The sequence below is a fragment of the Ammospiza nelsoni genome, chromosome 11 (assembly GCF_027579445.1).
Source record: "Ammospiza nelsoni isolate bAmmNel1 chromosome 11, bAmmNel1.pri, whole genome shotgun sequence".
NCBI lineage: Eukaryota > Metazoa > Chordata > Aves > Passeriformes > Passerellidae > Ammospiza > Ammospiza nelsoni.
In genome coordinates, this window is record NC_080643.1 from 7,170,498 (window position 1) to 7,190,595 (window position 20,098).

Genomic DNA, 20,098 nt, shown 5'->3' on the forward strand with positions numbered 1-20,098 from the left:
GGAAGAATTGGGATTTGCTTTGCATGTTTAAAGCACATTTCTGTAAAAAATGTCTAAGGAATTAATCAGAAAGCTCAAAAATAGTGCATGGTTTGTAAAGAAGTAGTCACAGTTCAAAAGATAAAAGGAAATAAAAATTTCTATTTGCCACCTAAATTTAAGGGGAGCTTTAGTGCATCCTGGGAGATAACATCAGAGAGAAAATGAAATTGCAAAGACAGACGTCAGCCAGAAGGAGTGACTTGTGCCCAGCAGTTCTGCATTCAGGTTTGGGGAACTTTGCTCCTGGTAAACACTTGGGCTTTTAGGCAGTGAAGGCAAAAGTATTTTCTCCAGGCCTGGAGCTGATGGGCAGGAGTGCTGAAGTTCTCAAGTGACTTCTGTTGCCAGCTTCCCTGGCATTTTTTTTTTCCCAATATTTCCTAGTGAGGAAGATTTTATTGCTGATTTTGTTTGCTACAACATGCACAATATCTGACTTCCCAAGCCCACAGCCAGGGTTTCAGCTGGGTCTGGCAGCTTTCTCTGCTGCGTGGGTCAAGCCAAGGGCAGAAACCTGGCTGGAAATGAGTTGGAGGTGGAACAAAGTTTCCCACCAGTTTTTCCTTCTCTTGTCAGTGTAGGCAGGATACTTGCCCACTCAAGAAACCATTGTGTGTAAAACTCTGAAGTTTGAAAACTGCAGACAAGGAGGGGCTGGATGGCAAAGTATCATTGGCATTGGTGGAGGAAGCCCTGCCAGCGTGGAATGAAAGGGAACAGGCTTGTTTGTGCTGCTTTTGGCATTTCCCCTTTGTGCACGCCCCAGCCTGGCCCAGCTTTCTTGGTCACAGTTCAGCCTGGTCTCTTCTTCATGATGTTTGAGGCCAGAGGAGCTGCACGAGCCAGTGCAGCTGGTACCTGGCATCCTCGACCTGCACACCCCGTGGGCTCCCTGCCCATCTTCCAGCATGCCTACTCCCTCATCCAGCTGCCTGGGAAGCTGATCCAGGCTGCTAGTGTTCCAGAGGGCTGAGAAAGCATTTGTCTCTGAGACAGCTGTCAATCAGGGCTGCCTGTTGTGGAGCAGGCTGTGTGGGCCCCCTCTGCAGCATGTGTCATGCCAGAGGAGAAGCCATCGCTGCCTGTGCTGGTGCTGGCCCAGCAATCAGCACCAGGAGTGAAACTCCAAGCTCCTTTCATTCAAATATTTTGGGGCATTTTCAGGTAAGTGACTGCATTCCCACATCCTGAGTTCTACAGCTTTTCTTTAAGCAATATTTAAGATTGGTGTTTTTCCTTCCAATTTCTGCGGGTACCAGTTATCTCTAATTCTTCAGCGTAGGCTGAGCTTCTAATAGGAATGTTTGAGTTAAAAAAAAATAAAAAAGGCAATCCATGCTGTGGGCTGAGGTGAGGTGGGATTGTCTGTGCATGTACAGCATACTGTGAGATCTGTTTTATGGGATCAGAGTAACATGGAGTAATGTGGCTCAGCTGCCACCAAGCTCTGGGATCTGCCACCTGCACAGACCTGTGTTTCCAGGACATAGCTCACTCCTCACACTTATTGGGAGGAGGAAAATGAGAGTATTGATTCAATGCATTGTCCTCAATTGTGGAGCTTATTTTCCTTTTTTTTTATGATTTTGGCTGTTATGGTTTCAGTGATCTCTTGCAGGCCTTCTAGAAGCAGAAGGGAAGCTCCAGGATAGAGAGTGCTGTAGGCAAATGCTAGCACAACTGTCTTTTATAAAGAATAATTTTAGTTTGTCTTTTTCTGTATGCCCACATGTTTTTCTGCTCCTATAAGCACTCCTCTGAAATTATATGCTTCAGTTCTGCAGTAGCTTTGCTGCCTTTTGGGGGGGCGGTTTCAGCTTGAACTCTTAATGTATAGGCAAACTCATTACTTGATGTTGCAACAGGCAATTCTTCCCTCCTGCTCTTTGGGACAACGTTCTGCTCTCTTTGTGCACAGCCTGCTCTCCTCCCTCCTTCTGGATCTTTTAGCCACTGTAAGGTAGTATAAGACACATAGGAAATCTGGATTTTGAGCTTGGACAACATATTCTGGGGGTGTGTTGAAGAGGATATTTACTCCATCTGTGACATCCCCTTCTGCTGCAGGTCAGTGTTCTTGTGGCATCAGCTTGCAATCCTTCTGCACAACCCACAGTAAATGAGGAGCAGAGACAGTTCATCTGATGGGGAGAGGATAGCAGGGGGCTCTGACCCTCCCAGCAGAAATGCACAGAGCTCATCATTCACTCAAAGCCCTTAAAATTATTCTGCCTCAAGCCCAAAGCAGAAAAATGAATCTTTCTTCTTTTGGAGACATCCTGCAATACTCTACACTTCACAGGAATCCTTAAAACAGCTTTCCTGGCTTAAATGAGAGTTTTTAATGTGTGGGCATGTGTTTTTGGAGAGGATTTTTATGTAGGGCCATGTGCAACTGCTTTGTTGAAAATTGCCAGACTTTAGAGAGTTAATGTACTGAGGCATTACAGCAGTGGTACCAAACTTTTGGGTTTGTTAGGAAAGCTGGATGTTTCAAACTAATATCTCTAACCTTTGGCCAAAAAAAGCCCCACAGGCCATCAGGTGTACAGAAAAAGGCACTTTTTAGGTGTTTTGGGGTGTTGGTTGGTTGGTTGGTTGGTTGGTTTGTTTTTTACATCCAGTTTACCAGTGCTGTGTCTCCAGGCTGATGGGAAGGTGTTTGGATCAGACCAGGTCTGGCTGCATTGCTCCCTGTGCCCCAGAGCCAACAGGAAGGATTTGTGCACTTGGGTGCTGCTGCTGGGGCTGGGTGGTTGGTGCTGGGTCACAGCAGGCAGCTTTGGGGTTCTTTAGCTCTAATTAAACTTGGCAGGAGGTAAAAGGCAAAAGACAGCCAGTATGATGGCCAGAGGCACCAAGGGCAGAGGGCTGCTTGCTCAGGGAGCCAGGATGTCCCTCTTGCCTCAGCCAGGTCCCCAGGGATGATTCAGTCATGGCTGTGGTGTTGATTCTCTCATTTCACCAGTGGGGTTTGCATGAGGAAGGTCCCAGTGCCAAGCTGTGCCCACCTCAGGTGCTCACCCCTGTCCTTGCACTGCTTCCCCAGGGCATCTCCCTGGGTTGGAAGGCTCAGACTGATCACTGCACACTCCAGAGCCTGTCAGCCAGCAAATGGCCTTTCCCTTGTCTTGAAAGCCTTCATGCCTAATTTCATGCAAGCAGCTAATTGTCCCTTTGCCAGTGTGGGCCCTACCCACACTGCACACAGGCTGTGTGTGTGCCATGACTGCCCTAGCTGGGTTTCATTTATGCTTACAGCCTAAAGCTGAGAAAAGGTCACTGCTTCCTCCAGCTTTCCCTGTCAAGTGAATGTGCTCCAAGCCTGGAAATCTGAGCACTTGCTTGCACGAAACCACCCTTGGGGCTGTGTCCCCATGGGGCTTCCATCCCATCTCTGTGATGCCTCAGATAATTTGCAAGATTTGCCCCTTTGTTTTCAGCCTCCTTACAGAAACTGGCTCCAAAGACTAGAACTGTGGGAAACTAACTGGATAATTTTAACAGTTCTTTTATTTAAATAATAGTAAATTACCCCAGTGGAATGATGCTACTGCAGATGAATTTCCCAGATGTCTTTGAAGGAGCAGACAGACATTCTTAGCTATTCCAGGTACATCCCAGCCATCCTGTGAAGGTATATTCCCATGTCTCTGCCTGGTGGTGGGCATGGAAAGTTGAAATGCTGTTTTCTTGCAGTAGTTTGTTGCCTCAGAACAAACTACCTTTAACTAAACTTTCTCCTCCAGCTCCAAACAACATGCCCTTGTAAAATCTGATATTACTCACTTTAGCAGGAAATGTGAGGTGGAGGAGGACGTGCACTACAGTTTCACACCTTTTCTCTTGTTTTTCCATCTAGAAACAAATTCTGTTCTGGCTTGACTGATTGATTGAACCTTTTTCAAGTGCTGTCTGAAGGAGACAGCTTCTACTGGATCAGAGATGTATTTGGCTCTTACACAGATTTTCTTAAAATCTGGAGTGTTTTCTTTCTTTTTGTTTGTTTCTTGGAACTCGTGGCAGATGCACAGAATAAGGGAAGATTTCAAACACGACAAGCTGTACTTAGCCAGAGCCATGGTGTGTAGTAGGTCACGTCTCTTAGTGGGCTGCTTTGAAAATGTGCTTTCTTTGGAAAAGAAATATTGCTCAGACCTGCATCTGCTTCCTCTTCTGCTCCAGCAGCCCAATTTCATGTTGATTCAGACAGAAGCCCTCTGGTTTGGGGGCTGGTGGTTTCCTCAGCTCTTGGCAGGGGCAGCGTGGGCATATGGGGTGCCCACAGCAGGGCTCACCATTTCAGCCTAGTCTGCCTGGGAGCTCCTCTTCATTTCTTGCCATCTTGTTCATTCCCATCAAAGACATTCCCTCCCCTGCTAACTCTGCCAGGCTGAAACCAGCATTTTCACAGAGGCTGGGACACACCAGGAGTCCTTGATTCTCCATTCATTTGTCTGCCACTTCAGCTCAGTAAGAACTGTTTTTAAAATAGCTTGTGACACGGAGGAGAGGCAGAGTTTAATGATGAAAATGATGCAAAAATAACACCAGTGATGGTAGATGTGCTTTTTTTTTTTTACCTTAAAAAAGAATAGAGAGAAGCCTGGGTTTCTTGTTTGGACATCTGAAGTGTCGGTAGGAGATCTTTTAGCTCTGATTGTTTAATATTTTTAAGTCAGCATGAACAGCTGTATACATTAACCAGGAAAGATGATTGGCTTCTGCAGTCTGTAAGGTCTGCCTGGAATAGGAACACAGAGATGGAAATAGTACAAATAGTGATTTAAAAGTGTCTCTAAATGTAGCTTGCTTTTCTTCTTGGATATGCACCATCCTAGTCTGTGAGAGGCTCTCAATCTTTTCGTGCATGTAACCACTTATGGAGAGAAACAAATGGGAAATGCAGCACAGAGGGATCAGACAAAGGGGCGTGTTGGACAGCAAGGATGTGCCTGAATCCCAGAACCCCCAGCAGAGACCATCTTTTGTTCCCACCTCATCCCTCACCCCTCTTTGTGGATCAGTTAGTTTATGGATATGTAACTGTCCTTAGATTGTGCCTGGGATCTCCAAACCCACAATATGTGGGGCCATTAAGGGTTAATAATTAAGTTAATTATTATGGATGATTATTAAGTAACTCCAGTAAGGGGGACTGATTTTCAGAGTGCTGAACTGTCCAAATAACACTGGCCCAAGTGGTGCACAGAGGTTCTGTGCTCTTAGTTACTCCTCAGGAGGGGCTGGCAGTGTTCCTGGTCAAAGGGGTTCTGGCCACCATTGATCAGTGCTGTAAAACCACCACTTATATACCATTCTTTCTTTTGGGCACCTGGGAATTGTTTTTGAATGCTCCCTTGTAGCACTTGCAAGAGATCTTTCACATTTTTTTTATTATCAAATAAATTCAGTATCAGCTATCTATTGCAGGTGATTGAATGAGAGGTTTTGCATACCTGTGGTGGTGACAGAGCAGGAGGCTTAGGGCTTTGCAGCCATTGGGAAATAGATGTGTAATATCCATACCCCAAACTGTCTTTTTTACTTCCTTTCCATCAGACTCTGAACATTGAAGTTCTGGAACTTGTCCTCAGAATATTCTGAAATAAATATAAATTCTAGTACGATCATAGCCCAGCCTGTTTCTGACTTTTCCAAGGGTCTGGACATGACTGTCTCATGGAGAAGGACCTGTGATAATTCTCCAGCTTCCCACCTCCCTCCTCCACTGCAGCACACCAAGGTCTTGAGGCATGAAAGGATGGGAGGTAACGTCTCAGAAGCTGTGTCACATTAACACTCACAGGCTTCCATAGACCATGTGTTGTTTTCCATCCAACAGAAAAAAAGGAGTGAAAATTTTACTTTCCAAGACTGCCTGTGATGCTCCAGAGGAGAAGGAAGATCTTCCCTCAATCCTTTTTCCTGGGTTGAGCATTTTTTGAGGTCTCAGAGCAGCAGTGCACTGTATGTACCACATGTACTGCACTAGTGGAGTGAAAGTGCAAGGCCAAGCCATGTCTGTAGCATTTACAGAGAGTTCCTACAGCACTCAGAGCAAACATGTCTCAGAGTGCCCCTCTGGCCAGGCCCTTGCGAGCAGGGTTTGCTGGAGCAGGCTGTGTAATGGTTCTCTTAGTGGCCCTCAGGACTTGAAGTTAATCAGACAGGGACTGGAGCTGGGAGGGAATAAGAAAGATATTTGAGCTAGGGAGAGGAGGAGATAATCCAGCTGCAGAATCCAGCCTGGGAGTAAAGGGATTTTTGGGCACCCAAAGGGGCCTCCAGTGTTGGGGAACTTTTCTTGTCCCTCTGCCCATTCTACACAGCCTCCATTCTATCTGTCTCCTGGATTTTTTTCCTAGCTGTATTTCTGCTAGTATTTTTATGGGTTTGTTTTTTCTGTTTTATTAACAGAGCAGCTGCACTTTTACTACAGGCAGCATGACGCTGGGCTTTCTGCTGGAAGCTGCCACATCACCATGATGTGTTTTACCCAGCAGAGCTCACCAGGCAAGGTTCCTGGCACAGCAGAAGTCACCAGGGAGGTTCCTCAGAGCAGAAATCACCCCTCAGCCCATCCTCAGTCACTGGCCTAGTATTTCATCATTGCTATTTCTTGCTTCTGTTTTCTGCTGGCTTCTCTATTCTTCTAAGATCAAAGTCATATTTTTATTAGCAGTAAAAAGGTAGGGGCCTGTATCTGTTTGATCATATGCAGAAAGATACCCAGCAGGGCTACTTACTCTGTTGGATCTGTCACAGACTCACTCTGCTAATGGCCTGCTTAGGTAAAATAAGATCAAAAGGTGGAAAAAGTTCCAAGTTTTCTGTGCTCTTGTCAGGTGGCTCCATCTTGGGGTTACTTGCCAGCACATCAGCTGCAGAGGAGGGACCAGCCAGGAGGAGACACACAGGAAAAAGAAACTTGCAGGCAGGAGCAGAACTTCCTGATTGGAATCACAGCTGAGCCACCTGGTCTAGTGGGAGGGGTGCCTGCCCATGACAGAGGGGGTGGAACTGAATGATCTTTGAGGTCCCTTCCAACCCAAACAATTCTCTGATTCTGTGATGTTAATGGAAAAGGGGGACCCTTTGCAGGGGAGAGATGCAAGGGTGGTGTGTGAATGTTGGATGGATACCCCTGGTACAAACAAAGACAGCAAGTGAAGCAGGCTGTGGCAAGGTATCTTTTGATGTACCTGCCTCTGGGCTTGCTCTGTGGTGGCAGGTTGAAAAAGGAAGGTGTAGCTTGGAAAGCACAAGGGAAAAGTCATCATGGCAAGGCCCAGTCCCAAATCCTGGGTTTGCTTTCCTTTTTTAGCATTGTGCACCACAGCGTTTCAGAAAGTAGGAGCAGCCATAATAGCATTTTAGGTCTTTCATGTATGTCAAAGTGTGCCTAGCTGGCAGAGTGAATCATAGAAAAGAAATATACTCAGGGTTTGAGAGGATAAAAAAACACATCCATGTATTTCAGAGAGCAACTCGGAGCCTGTGCTTTGTCTCTCCAATAAATCTGCTACTGGATGTAGTCTGGGACAGTGGAAAGAGGAGATCTGCGCTGCTTGATCTAGAGCCTCTGTGTCTGCAGCTGGCTTAACCAAAGGGATTGATGTTCTGCTTTCCCATACTTATGCAGCAATTCTTGAGCCTCTTTACAGGAGAAATGTTCCAGCAAGTGCCAAAATCATTTACCACTCACTGCATGTGCTGCAAGGCTGCTGGAGTTTGCTCATAATAACAGAGGTAGTGAGAGGTCCTGGCAGGGGTTGGAGCTGGTGCTGTGGGGAGGCAGGCTGGGTGCTAGCTCTGTGGCTGGGCAGAGGAAGGGGCTTTCTTCCTCTGCAGGCTGCTCTAGTGGGTTTTCTGTCCCCTTTGGTCACATTGCTGAAGCAGATATTTACCCTTAGGTCAGGAAATATTGTTCTTGTGTTCTTGGGCTGCTCAAGTGAGAGGCTGGTTCAGTCTCTGACCTCCATATCGGTGCTGTGCTGGTGTGTAAGGACCCAGGAGCTGTTTGCATTGTTTGTGCTCAAACCCAGCTGATCTCTGAGCACAGGGCAGGTGGGCATGCAGGAGAGTTTCTCCCAGAGGATCCCCATGGCTCTGACCCATCCCCAACATCACAGGTGGGCTGAGCAGACAGGGCATGAGCTGCTCCAGGCAGGAGTTGTTTGTGCTGTTCACTGCCCACGTGTGCAAACCCAGCTGTCGTCGTGGTGCAGTCATTTTCTCTGCCACAAATCAGCTGGACACCTCTTCTGAGAGAGGAGTAGGTGACACTGGGGTGGCTTGCCAGGACCATGCCTTTTTCTTGTTTGCCACTCACAAAGGATGATGTGGCTGGAGAGTGGGTGGCCAATGTGGATTCATCAGGGCCTGTAAAGCACTGGACCAAGGGAGAGGCAGCAAATCAAGCACCCACAAAGAGGGAATTGCACAGGCAGCAGGAAAACAGTGGGTGTGTGCACAGTGATCTGCATATGGTCAGACTGTAAGGGTATCCCTGGAAAGATGCATGGTGGCTATCAGGAACCAAAGCACAAGAAGCTCTTTCTGGTAAAAAGTATTAAATTTCTCTGAAACACCCAGAAAAGGCACTGTTAGGTGGCTGGGAACAGTTTCCTGAGACTGCCAGTTAACACTGGTTGTGTATGTGAGCAGTGAAAAGCAGCAGTGTTCAGCTGTTTGCAGAGCAGCCACATCTGCTCAGGAGAGTTTGCAATTAAAACCCCAAATGCTGGGGCTGTGAGTCACCCACCTGTGGCCCTCTCGTGTAGCAGGGAAATCAGCATCAGCAGAGGGACAACCTGATACATTCTCCTAGTGCAAAATAACCTGATTTTTTCTTTCTAGTCTCGTGCCCATTGCTGGTGCCTCTGGCCTCTCTCCTGAGACCAGTGCTTGGCTGCTCTGGCCTCCTCCCTCCTCCTTCCCTCCCACATTGCTGGTGCTGTAACTGGTTTCCTGGCTGTAAAAGCAGCAATGATGAGAGATGCTCATTTGGTTGGTTTAGATTTTTCCTAAATCACCTGGTGCTGAGGAGTAATGAAATATTTATTACATGTTACAAAACCAAACCCAGAGCAACAGCACAGTGAGCAGTTAAATATTCCTCCTTCCTTCCCTGCAGTGGTCCCTGAGCAGCAGGTGCCCTAAGCAGGAAGAGCTCAGTGCTGCTCATGGCTGTCTGCTGCTGGGCTTTCTGGACAAAAGGCAGAGGTGCTTGCCCTGGGAATTACCTGCAGTCTGTGCCCTGGGAATTACCTGCAGTCTGTGCCCTGGGAATTACCTGCAGTCCTCAGCTGAAATGATTCCTCTGGGACATGGATGATGCTGATGGGCTGAGCCATTAGGGATGTGTTGCAGTGCTGTGATGCACCCTCATGTCGTGCCTGCAGGAAAGACCCTCAGGGATGTGCAGTGTGCAAGGGCTCTGTGAGGCATCAGTGCACTGAAACATTCAGTCCTTGATCAGAGGTGTTCACGTGTGGCAGTGAAGGGGGTCACTTCTCAACCATAGGGTGCCTTTCACTTGGGAACATCCTTCCACAGAGCCCAAATCTGATTGATTTCAGCAGCCTCACATTGATGGCCAGGGCTTTATTAGCAATTTGAGTGCCTGTACGGGTGTGAATGTGCTATGCTGCAGCTTGCTACTTACTGACAGATTCAGGAATCTGCAATCTAGGATGGCCCTTCCTTCCAAATCATCTGTTGGTTATGGTAGCTGTAGCATAATGGAGGTTGCAGGAAAGTTCTAGAAGTCCCTGGCCCAATTTCCCTGTTCAAAGCAGGGCTCCCTCCCCAACCAGATAATTTTCATGCAGTCAGGCTGTGGAAATTTGCAAGGCTGGAGATGCTACAATCTCTCTGGGCCCGTTTTGGTGTTGTACTTATTCCTATTCCTATATGCTGAGACTCAGCAAAGCATTCTGGAGAGAGGATGGCTCAGTGAGGCACATTGCTGTGTATAACTTTGTTCAGGGAAGTTTTCTGTGGCAAACAGCTCCTCTTTGCAGTGCTTGTGCTTCCCTGGTGTAGGTGAAGGAGGCTGGAGATGATGTGCAGAGATGGTGCCAGCTGTTCACTGGCTGGAACACTTTGGAGAAGGTGCCATGGCTCCCTGCATTCACGTTTGCACTTGGCTCTGAGTCAGACTGAGTATGTGCAAAAATAACACAGAGCAAGAAAGCTGCTGGTGAATGTTTGTCCTGAAGATGCTGATGTTCTGTTTGCTGGGATCTGCATCAAGTAAATTCATTGTGATTTGCTTGTGGCAGGTGGGTCTTTGGTCAGGTCTCTAAATTCTGGGCATGTGGTTTTTCTTAACAAATTAGACCAAGAAGGTAGGAATCATGTAGGTCCCATGTCTAGTCACTGGTGAGCTCTTCCCATAATGTCATCTGTTATGGGAAAGACATCTGCCAAGCTTCTTATCAAAAGCCATGCAATCCACAAGGGATGCCAAGCCAAAAGCTCCATGGGTGCTGTGCCTGGTCCCTGTGCCAGGAGTTCACTCCTCAGTTGATAACAGTTTTTAATATGCCTGCAACTTAATATATCTGGCAACTTAAATTCTCCCAGACAGGTAAAGGTCTAGAAAACACTTTGCTGCATAAGCACATCACAGTGTGCTTATGGGAGAGTTCTCTTAGGTCCAGAGTGCTGTGTTCTGTGATCCCTCTGGAATGCAGAAACGACTATTTGTTTTTTAATGGCTCACACTTGAGAAGCAGTTGTAAGGTGACATCAGAGAGGTTTGGAAAAGTGAGGGAAGGTAAAGAGAATTAACCTCTTGAATCCACCAGTTCTCTTGTTTACTCCCAGCTCTCCTGGGTGATGGCACTTGGACTGGTTTGCATGGGAGGCAGTGAGGCTGTGCCCCCAACATCCACACCCCTGCTGGGCTTGCAGCCTAACAGGGTTTCACCTGCTGCCACAGCTGGTGTGAAGGGAGTGGTGTTGTACTGATGTCCCTCCAAGTGGAAATAATTCTGCTGTTCTCTGCTATTTGTGAGCACCCTGTGGAAGGTAACTGAGTGGCCTTACTGGATCTGCAGAAGCTGTTGGCTTGCTTTATGTGGATTTCTAGCTTATCACTGGTGCCTCTAATTACAGGAGATAAAATAACACCCCTGCGTTTAAAGCACTAAGCTTCCAGTTGAGTGTTCAGGGCACGTGCTCTTTTAAGCCTGTGGTTGCGTTAGTGGCATCACTTGGCCCTGCCAAGGCTCTGGAGAGTGATTCTGGTGCTGACTGCCCCCCTGCCTTGTTCCAGCCTGTGCTGGGAGGTGCAGCCTCCCAGCTGCCCCAGAACTGCTTCTGGGATTTGGCAGCAACACCTCATGGGGAAGGAAAGAGGCATAAAATAGGAGGTGAATCGTGTTGGGCACATTTGGTTGACCTGCAGGTCTGGTCTCCTCTGCTCCCTTGTGGTATGGCTTTCTGCACCAGGTGTTTGCTGCTGTGCTGCAAGCTGAGTTTAATATGACAACAGTTCAATTGTGTCTCAGACGAGCTGCCTCCTTGATGCCATCCCTCACAGTGGCACTGCCATGGATCAATGCCCACTGCTGCCTCCTGGTCTGGTGGGGGTATCAGACTGAGGGTCCTGTGAGCTGAGGAATGGACTGTGCTGCAGCCAGGTGTGATTAGACAGGATCTCCTTTTCCCTGGATTGGGAACAAGCTGGCATACAGCTTGGCTGAGGAGGAGGCAGCTGACACTCTCCTAGAGACAGATCTGATGATTCATTTCCACAGCCCCCAGGAGCTTGCGTGTGAGCTGCGTATTGGGAATTTCTAGGAATTTCAAGGAGCATCATTCCTTCTGAAGGTAGCCCATTCAGTAGTGAGGAAGGAGGATAGAATACTGCTGCTAGATGGCATTATAGGAATTGAACAAGCAAGGACTTTTGGAGGTTGTCCTAAGAAATAACCTGAACAAAAAAATGTAATAAATATGCCATGCATATTGTTAAAATCCCAAATGAAAATCCTCTTGGCTGAGAGTAGCTGTGCTATTAGTATGTCTTTCTGTGTGCCTCAGCAGCAGATTTCAAGATTACCTGTAGTTTTTCCTGTTTCTTTTCTTGTTTTTTTAAAGCATGTGTTGCCCTGTAATTTCTTCCTGACATTCACAATGCTTGCTAATACAAAACTGTCAATACATTTAATTAACATCTTGCCTTTTGCTTCTTCGAGATAATTAAATGATTAATAAAAACAGACCTAGCACGTTGCCACAGGTGTCCTTGTTCACTGCATTGTCTCTGGTTCCTCTTATCATTGACCCAGTTTTCAATTCCATCAGCTCAGATGGGTTTGGAGCCTGTTGTGCGTGTTGTCCAAGGGTCTAGGGTGCTGTTGGCAAACACCCCAAAGGGGTTTTGGGTGCCTGACATGGCAGATAGGATCTAATTTTTGATCCTAAGGATCTGCCATCCTAAAAGCCGTAAGTTTTTGGCAGTGATTTTTCTCTGGGCTCATGGCTCAAGGCTGAGGTTCGTCAGGCTAAGGGATGGTCCTTACTGCAGCCCTGTGATGCTGAGCTTTGTTGCATGTGTCACACCCTTTGAAGTCTGGGCTGATGTTTTGGGGGTGGGTTTGACCCACCTTTGCAGCACCCACAAGATGGTGAAGGCTGTTCCATGTTTTCTAAAGCAAAGCATAGCAAGTCTCACTTTGTCACTTTGATGAACACTTCTCCATTAGCAGCTGCATAATCCCAGATTATCACATCAAATTGCTATTGCTCACTAACCCCCCTCAGCATGGTGCTGAGGCATTAAATACCAGTGTTCATGATGTTCACTACTGCAGTCCCCAAACACCCCACACAGCACATCATGATTGTAGCTGCAGTGATATTTATCCCTGCATTTTCCAAGTGGTCCCTCTCCTGCTTTTTATCACTAGTGGTGTTTACCAGGTGTCATTATGCTCTAGTTGTTAGAATCTATGCAGTTTTTTTATACTTTATTCAAAGCCATTTAGACACTTAGAACCATTAATTTTATCATTCTCTTCCATTCTAATGGGATAGTTTCTTCCACTGGCATACAAATGAGGAAAAAAGACACTTCTCTAGACTTTTTGGTCACCAATAAATACCTATCCTAATTCTTACCGCTCTCCTTTCCCTTTAAGTTTGAAGTTGCAATATACACTTATTGTTTGCCTCCTTCTGTCAAAATTAATTTTTATCCTTGAATGTGAGGTAACCCCACAGTAAACCAGCCCCAGCTACATTTCAGTCCCTGCAGTTTTTCAGCATGAGTGTTGTCTACATCTTAAGATGTTAGACTGGCATTGCTGATGCATTACTTATGTGCCTGCTGTGACTTTGTCTGCATTGTAAACTGAAGAGGTGGGATTTTAGCTATGTCTGGTTTTAAACTGACAGATAAATTGGAAAAATAATGGCATGTTATCTTACAGGGCTGGAATAAACCTTGTAAACTTTCTATAGATGTCACTGTGACAGAATTAGAATTGTAAGTTATACAGGTTATACAAGTTATTCCTGGACAGGAAATGTTTTGAGCAGCAAAGAGACAGCAGAGAAAGTCCTTGCTAGGAAAAGGAGAACAGGTTTGCTCTCATAGGATCTCAACATTAAATTCTTTCACCACTGGTTTTGACTGATGTTTTGTATGTGAAAAGCCAAAAGAAATGAACAAAATGAGCAGGGGAAAAACAAAAACCAAACAAAACCCAACAGCTAGCTTACAAGGCTTTCCATTTGGTTTGAAGTCTCTGCTTCTAAAGGGGAGGAGAGGCTGAGTGGGAAAGGGTTGCACCAAAACAGATTCTTGCAAGCACTCACACAGCAGCTTGCTTTTGAATTGAGTATACCTGAAGTAGTAAAAGTCTAGTGGGCATTTTGTGGCAGCAGAGTTGTTTAGAAATGATGCTTAGGGTGAATTCAGGTGCTTGTGATAAACACCCCAATAAGGTACTGCAAATCAATTACTGGGTTTTGTCCCTCGTACATAAAGCTTTTTTGACCAATTTTCTTCTTTTGGCATGTTTTACAGATAAGTAAGCAGCAGCTCCAGACAATCAAAGATCGTTTCCAGGCCTTTCTCAATGGAGAAACCCAGATTGTGGCAGATGAAGCGTTTATAAATGCTGTCCAGAGCTACTATGAGGTAAGGAGAGGCAATGCTCTTATGAATCCCTGTCCTTGTTCCTATTCACAGGTGGGGCTGAATTCTGAATTAATGGTTTGTCCATTATCACACAGTATGGAGCAAAGGCAAATGCAAAGTGGCTTCTGTCTGATGTCTGGTACGTCACAATGCTTGCGAGGTTCAGGGTTTGAATGTAAACCATGGAACAACCATAGCAACCCCCATGCCATGGTGTTTCCTTATAGGGGAAGACTGTCCTTCTTTTGAGCTGAAAAATAATTTCCTGATACTTTTGAACTGTGTATTTTAAAACAGGGAAGATGGCAAAACCAGTAAAATCAATGTCATGTGCTCCACGTGAAAAATACCAAGAGAAATCTGGGCAGCACATTCAGTTCTTGCAGAAGCTTTTGCATTGTGTCCAACTGACTTTGGGATTTTCAGCATAAGTCTTGTCTTTTCTCTTTGGCCTGGCAAGTGCTGCAAAGCAAAGGGGGAGTGAGGAGGATGTGCATCTACAAAACTAGATAATACCAGAGAATGTGAAACATTGTTCATAATTGTGCAAAAGAATAATAATGCCTTTGTATGCAGCCCATAATGCTGCCTTTTCTATCTCTGCTTAGAAGGAAAGAGTTTCTGGTTTTGAAGGAAATCCGTGCTTGTCGTTTCTATGAGGAGTGTCGTTTATTGTTTTGCTAGACTTTCTGCAAACCACTTCTCTTTGTCCCTAGAGCTATTCTGTCATTGAAGGTGAAGATTTTGAATTGCCTACATAAAATATTTCGCTAGAAGTGCAATCTAAGAGGGGACAAAAATCAGATACTAAAACTGAAGAGAATTGTAACTCTATAGGATATGACAGCAGCTGCTTCTGTTCTGGATTAACTCTGTTGAACCAGTCTAGTAGTTCCTGCTACATCATTCTCTGTACAGGAAGGAAGCCAAGAGTCATTTACATCTTTTATCAGAAAAGAAATTGCCAAGGGATCATCATAGCTTCACTGAACATGTGCTCTCAAAGAAAGTTTTCAAGATGGAGTGAGCCGTGTTTTAGGATGCAAGAGCAGCATAATCTGTTCAGATAAGATTACTGGGCAGGAAAAGGAAACTGCTTAAAACCAGGCAAAATATACACCCCTGTTTCACTGCTGGTCTGGCTGAGTGTTGTCAGCTCCAGAAGCCCTGCGCTGTATAAATGCCCCAAGTTACCAAACTGAAAAAGAGCAGTAGATTAGCACTAGATGTACACAAGCCCATGTTCTCAAGTGGACTCTCTGCTGGCTCTGTCCTGCTTAAAACAGGCCCCATGAAGTGTAATGCATCACTTTGTGTCCTTTAGCACAACTTTCTTTTTCTTCTTTTTATCTGTTGTTCTCCTTTAATTGATGGCTGTGTGCTGTCAGCTTCTGTGCAGCTGAACCTTGCCTCTGTGGCTCCTCCTGGGCACCAGCTGCAGAGGCACAAGGCAAAACCTTGCCACAGAAAGCCTCTGCCCCTCAGAGCCTGAGCAGTGTTCCCTGCTGAGATTGTTCCCCCTTCTTGTCTGCAGAGATGTGCCCCCTTGGTTGATCCATTGTGCAAATCACTCTGCTTATCTCAGCTCCTGCAAATCTCAGTTTTATTCAATTAACTGTCCTTCTGCTAGGTGCTATCTAGAAATCAGCATTGACTGATTTATAAATCTGCAAGATGGCTTGGAAGACACACAGCTGAAACTGGTAATCTCTGTGCAGGACATGGCTGATGTTTCTAGAAGGTCCACGTATTAATGGTGCAGGATAAGTTCATTACTTGGAAATTATTGGCTTTTTGCAGAGAAAAAAAGATAAGGGTGACATTGTAGGTCAGAAATGCGTTTGCTGTTGCCCTGAATGTGTTTGCATGGCCACGTTTTGCTGTTAATTCTGGCTGTCAGGGTAAGCATGTGGTTGTCAGTCTCAGGCTAGTTCACAGGCTGCTATCAAATTAAAGAATTGAGTGATCTGCTGCTGCTCTGCAAAGCAGCGCTGTGCCTGCAGGAATGCTGCAGACCCGTGTGCACAGACAGGCCCAGCATACTCCAACACACTGCAGGGGAGCTTTTCTCAGCTCCTTTGACTTCTAATGAGTAAAGCTTTGTCTGTCACCAGCACATTTTGCAGCAGTCACTTCAGTGCATGTGATAGAAGTGCTTCATTAGCCCCATTTCCACTCTGCTGTGGGCAGACAGAGACACAGTGGCATGCTGGGCTCATCTGTGGGTGTGGCAGGAGGTGCCTGACCCAGCTCCTGGAGGTCAGGTCCGTTCTGCAAGATTTGCTGTGTGCACCCCTGCTAGGATTTTGTTCTAGGCAAAACTTGGCTCCTGGCAACCCTACTAAGCTGTCCTACAGCCAGGCAATTCACCTGGTGTTTTCTACAGAAAACAGGACAGAACACTTTTTTTTTTTTCCTTTTTTTAAGTCTTCCTATTTCATGATTTCTGCTGCTTTGTGTCTGACTGGTGCTCCCCTGTGCCTGCCTCCCTGCCAGTGCAGCCTTCCTTTCCTCTGCTGGCTGCTGCTCCACACTCAGGGAGGAAGAATCAGGGCTGAGGGAATATGGGGAGCCAGATCCCACTGCTCAGGATGCTGGAGGTGAGGACCATGGATAACAACAGCCCTGGTAGGTATGGGAAGTGATTAGCACTGTCACACAGGTTCAGGCCTGGGCACCTGGTATGGATGAGGGGACGTGGGAGCCCAGGAGGGGCAGGTCACTGTGACCTCCCATCATTTCCTGCAGTCAGTGTGCTAATAATTGCCTTGGTTGCATCAGGAGCTTGGCTCTCACCCATTACTTGAAAGCACCTGCACACACCTGGGGCATTATCACTCATATTTAATCTCCACAAGGAAATGAAGCCCATGCTGCTGTTGTTTCAGCATGGACTGAAGAGGTTGCTGGTGGCATTCTGCCTGTCTTGTCTGCAGGGAGTGAGAGCTCCCGTGGTGATACTGGAAGGAAATGGCTCAGCTCTTCCTCAGCATAATTTTTGGTCTGGTCCTTGGACAAAACCCACTGCTACTGCCAAGAGATGCCTGTGCCATCAAGCATCTGGGAACATGGAGTACAATATTGCTGAATGGTATATAAAAAATAAATCTGTCACATCCTTAGGTCATCCTCAAGCTCTTTAATTATTGAGAGCTGACAGATACACTCCTGTGAGGGCACAGCTTCCTTCTTCCCAAGCTGCTGTATGCATCAGTTCTTAGCATTATTAATAAAACAGCAGTTTTCTTACTGGTTATTGTTTGCTCTTCTGTGTTCAAGGCTTGGGAGAGGAGAGCCAACACAAAATCCCTTTGACTCTCTAACCCTTCAGCTCTGTGTTGCTCTCAGGACATCTGTGGTCTGTGGGAGTCTGTCATGTTTTGACCCTTTTGCTGCTCTTGCAGTGGGAAGAACATCTTTATGAAATGTCCTCTCCCTCCCTTTCTCCTGCTGTCTGTGCCCTGCATCTCTGCAAAGGTTCAAGCCATGCTGAACCATCTTGCACTTCCCATTCCTGTGTCAGCAGGGCAGACAGCAAGAATCTTCTCTGGTGTAGTAGAGTTAGGGTGCAAACCTGGTCCTTGAAGAGGTTTTTTAGAGGCCTGGCTACCAGAATAAATCCAGTGCAGTAATGTTGGATTCAGTAAGATGACACTGCTCCCTCTAAGAGGACAGAACTTGGTTAGGTGAATGTAGTTGTGCAAAAACTTCCTTATTAAAACATCAGATGGAACAAAATAAAATCCTGTTTTCCCAAAGTGGACTTATGTATCTAGTGAGGTGTGACCATAACATCACATCAAGTCCTAATTGCATCAAAATATTTCATTGTAATGGAGGTAAAGCAGAAGCTTCACCTGATTTCATTACACTTCCCAAAGTTCAGCTGAAACCTCTGACAACATGTGGCAGTAGAGTGAGGAGTTGGAGAATGTCCTGGCAGTCAATAAGCAGCTCCCCAGCAGCAAAACCACCTTTGGTGGTACTTAAGGTGGATTTTTTTCCAACTGCAACCATTTGAAACCCCCCTTTTCTTTGCAGGTGTTCCTGAAGAGCGACCGCGTTGCCAGGATGGTGCAGAGCGGGGGCTGCTCGGCGAACGATTCCCGGGAGGTCTTCAAGAAGCACATCGAGAAGAGAGTGCGCAGCCTGCCCGAGATCGATGGCCTCAGCAAGGAGACAGTGCTGAGCTCCTGGATGGCAAAGTTTGATGCCATTTACCGTGGGGAGGAGGATCCCCGCAAGCAGCAGGCCAGGATGACAGCGAGCGCTGCCTCGGAGCTCATCCTCAGCAAGGAGCAGCTCTATGAGATGTTCCAGAACATTTTGGGGATCAAGAAGTTTGAGCATCAGCTTCTGTACAATGCGTGTCAGGTAAGGTGGGAATGGAAGAGGGTTTTTGGGGAAGGCTTGCCATGCTATTATGAACTGGAAACTTTGTCTCAGCAGATTCTTTTGGAGAGAACTTCTACCAAGAAAGAGGGGGTTGGTTTATGGTGGGACTTCTGCACTGCCAGTGTTGTTCTGGCTATCCAAGTTGGCCTTCTTCTGCTGCTCATTTTCTTGCTCAATTCCATAGGATTGCTGAGATGGGAAAATTTTATTCCTCAGCTCTGTGTCTGGTGAGCAGGTCTCTGAGGTGTTAAGTGGGCTGTTTGCCTGTGGCTTGTTTGTCTTCCTGTGTCACATCACCAGTCTGAATGACAGAGGTTCTTACAGCCTGAGATATCAGTCTCAGAGTCCCTGAGGTGGGTGGCTTATGCAGACTTGCCCAGTGAGGTTATACAGGTTCTCCCTAAGTAAAGGGAGCTCTGTGATCCCTGCATGCCTGTGGTGGAAGGAAGGAACATCCCAAAGCCCCACGGCCTCAGGGTAGCTCTGCTTGCACTTGGAAACCTTTCCCATTCCTCTCTTTTTACCCCAGAAGGGCCAGCTCTCCAGAGTTGCACAGCCAGGACTCTGCAGTGCTGCTTGTGTTTCCAGAGCTCTTGCTGAGGGCTGTCAGTGGCTATCCAGACTGCTGGTGACCCAGATTACAGTCCCCTGCTATTGGATATAAATATCACAGTGGGATAAAGGATGCCAGAGTCACAGAGAGTAAGGTGTGGAAAGTTTTTGGAAGAGGAGCAGACCACAGTCTTTTCCCTGTAATACAAGGCTTCAGCTTCTTATTGAAATGAATGCATTTGAGACCAATTCTGTCTGTCTTCTGTCTAGACATTTCCAATTTTTTTTAAGACACGGAGAATTATGTTTGATCTGTTTTTACTCCTGTAAAGAGCCTTAGTTATCTTGCATTTGTTGTTCTTCATCTCAAACCTTAATGACAGAGTGGGGAGAGGATAATAAATGTCCCTGAGTAATATATCTTCATGGTAAAAACTGCAGTGGCTGTCATGAATTTTGTTTACACAGATTTTGTGCCTCCATCCTCTGTTGGAAGAATTCTTTAAAATCAAAACCATAATGTTTTCAGTGATGTGTCAAGAACTGAGTCAGTTCTGCTGTGTTTTGGTTTACTTTTTGACTCAAACCAACTCCAGCCCTGTGTCTGTCTGACCTGTGCTTTGCTAAGGACCAGGGTGAGCGTGTGTGTGATCCTTCCCTCCTGGTTTGTGCTTCCCACTGAGGCAGAAAACAGTGTTTGATCACAGCTGCCCTGCTCTGTGGTCTCTGCTCGTTAGAATCTTTCTGGCTGACACTGTGAACCTAGAGGCTGCTCCCTGCAAATTGCCCTGTTGCATCAAGCAGTCTTTTTCCTGCATGAGTTCCTGGTTTTAGTCCTGGAGGATTTAATTCCGGGTCTTTTCTAATACTTGAAGGGAGTAAACCTGTAATTTAAGCTTTTACAGGAAGACATAATTTCTGGTGACAGCTGGAATTAGCATGGAAGTT

The 20,098-nt window shown here is 46.3% G+C and overlaps 1 protein-coding gene across 15 annotated transcripts in view; it reads left to right on the top strand.

Annotated features, from left to right (window-relative positions):
• CADPS (calcium dependent secretion activator) overlaps positions 1 to 20,098 on the top strand; it is a 203,412-nt gene that overhangs the window by 25,940 nt on the left and 157,374 nt on the right. For all 15 annotated transcript variants that reach the window (XM_059480072.1, XM_059480074.1, XM_059480081.1 and 12 more), the window contains exons 2-3: positions 14,090 to 14,203; positions 18,245 to 18,577. In XM_059480072.1, the coding sequence (XP_059336055.1) occupies positions 14,090 to 14,203; positions 18,245 to 18,577 (447 nt within the window). The remainder of the gene's footprint in view (positions 1 to 14,089; positions 14,204 to 18,244; positions 18,578 to 20,098) is intronic.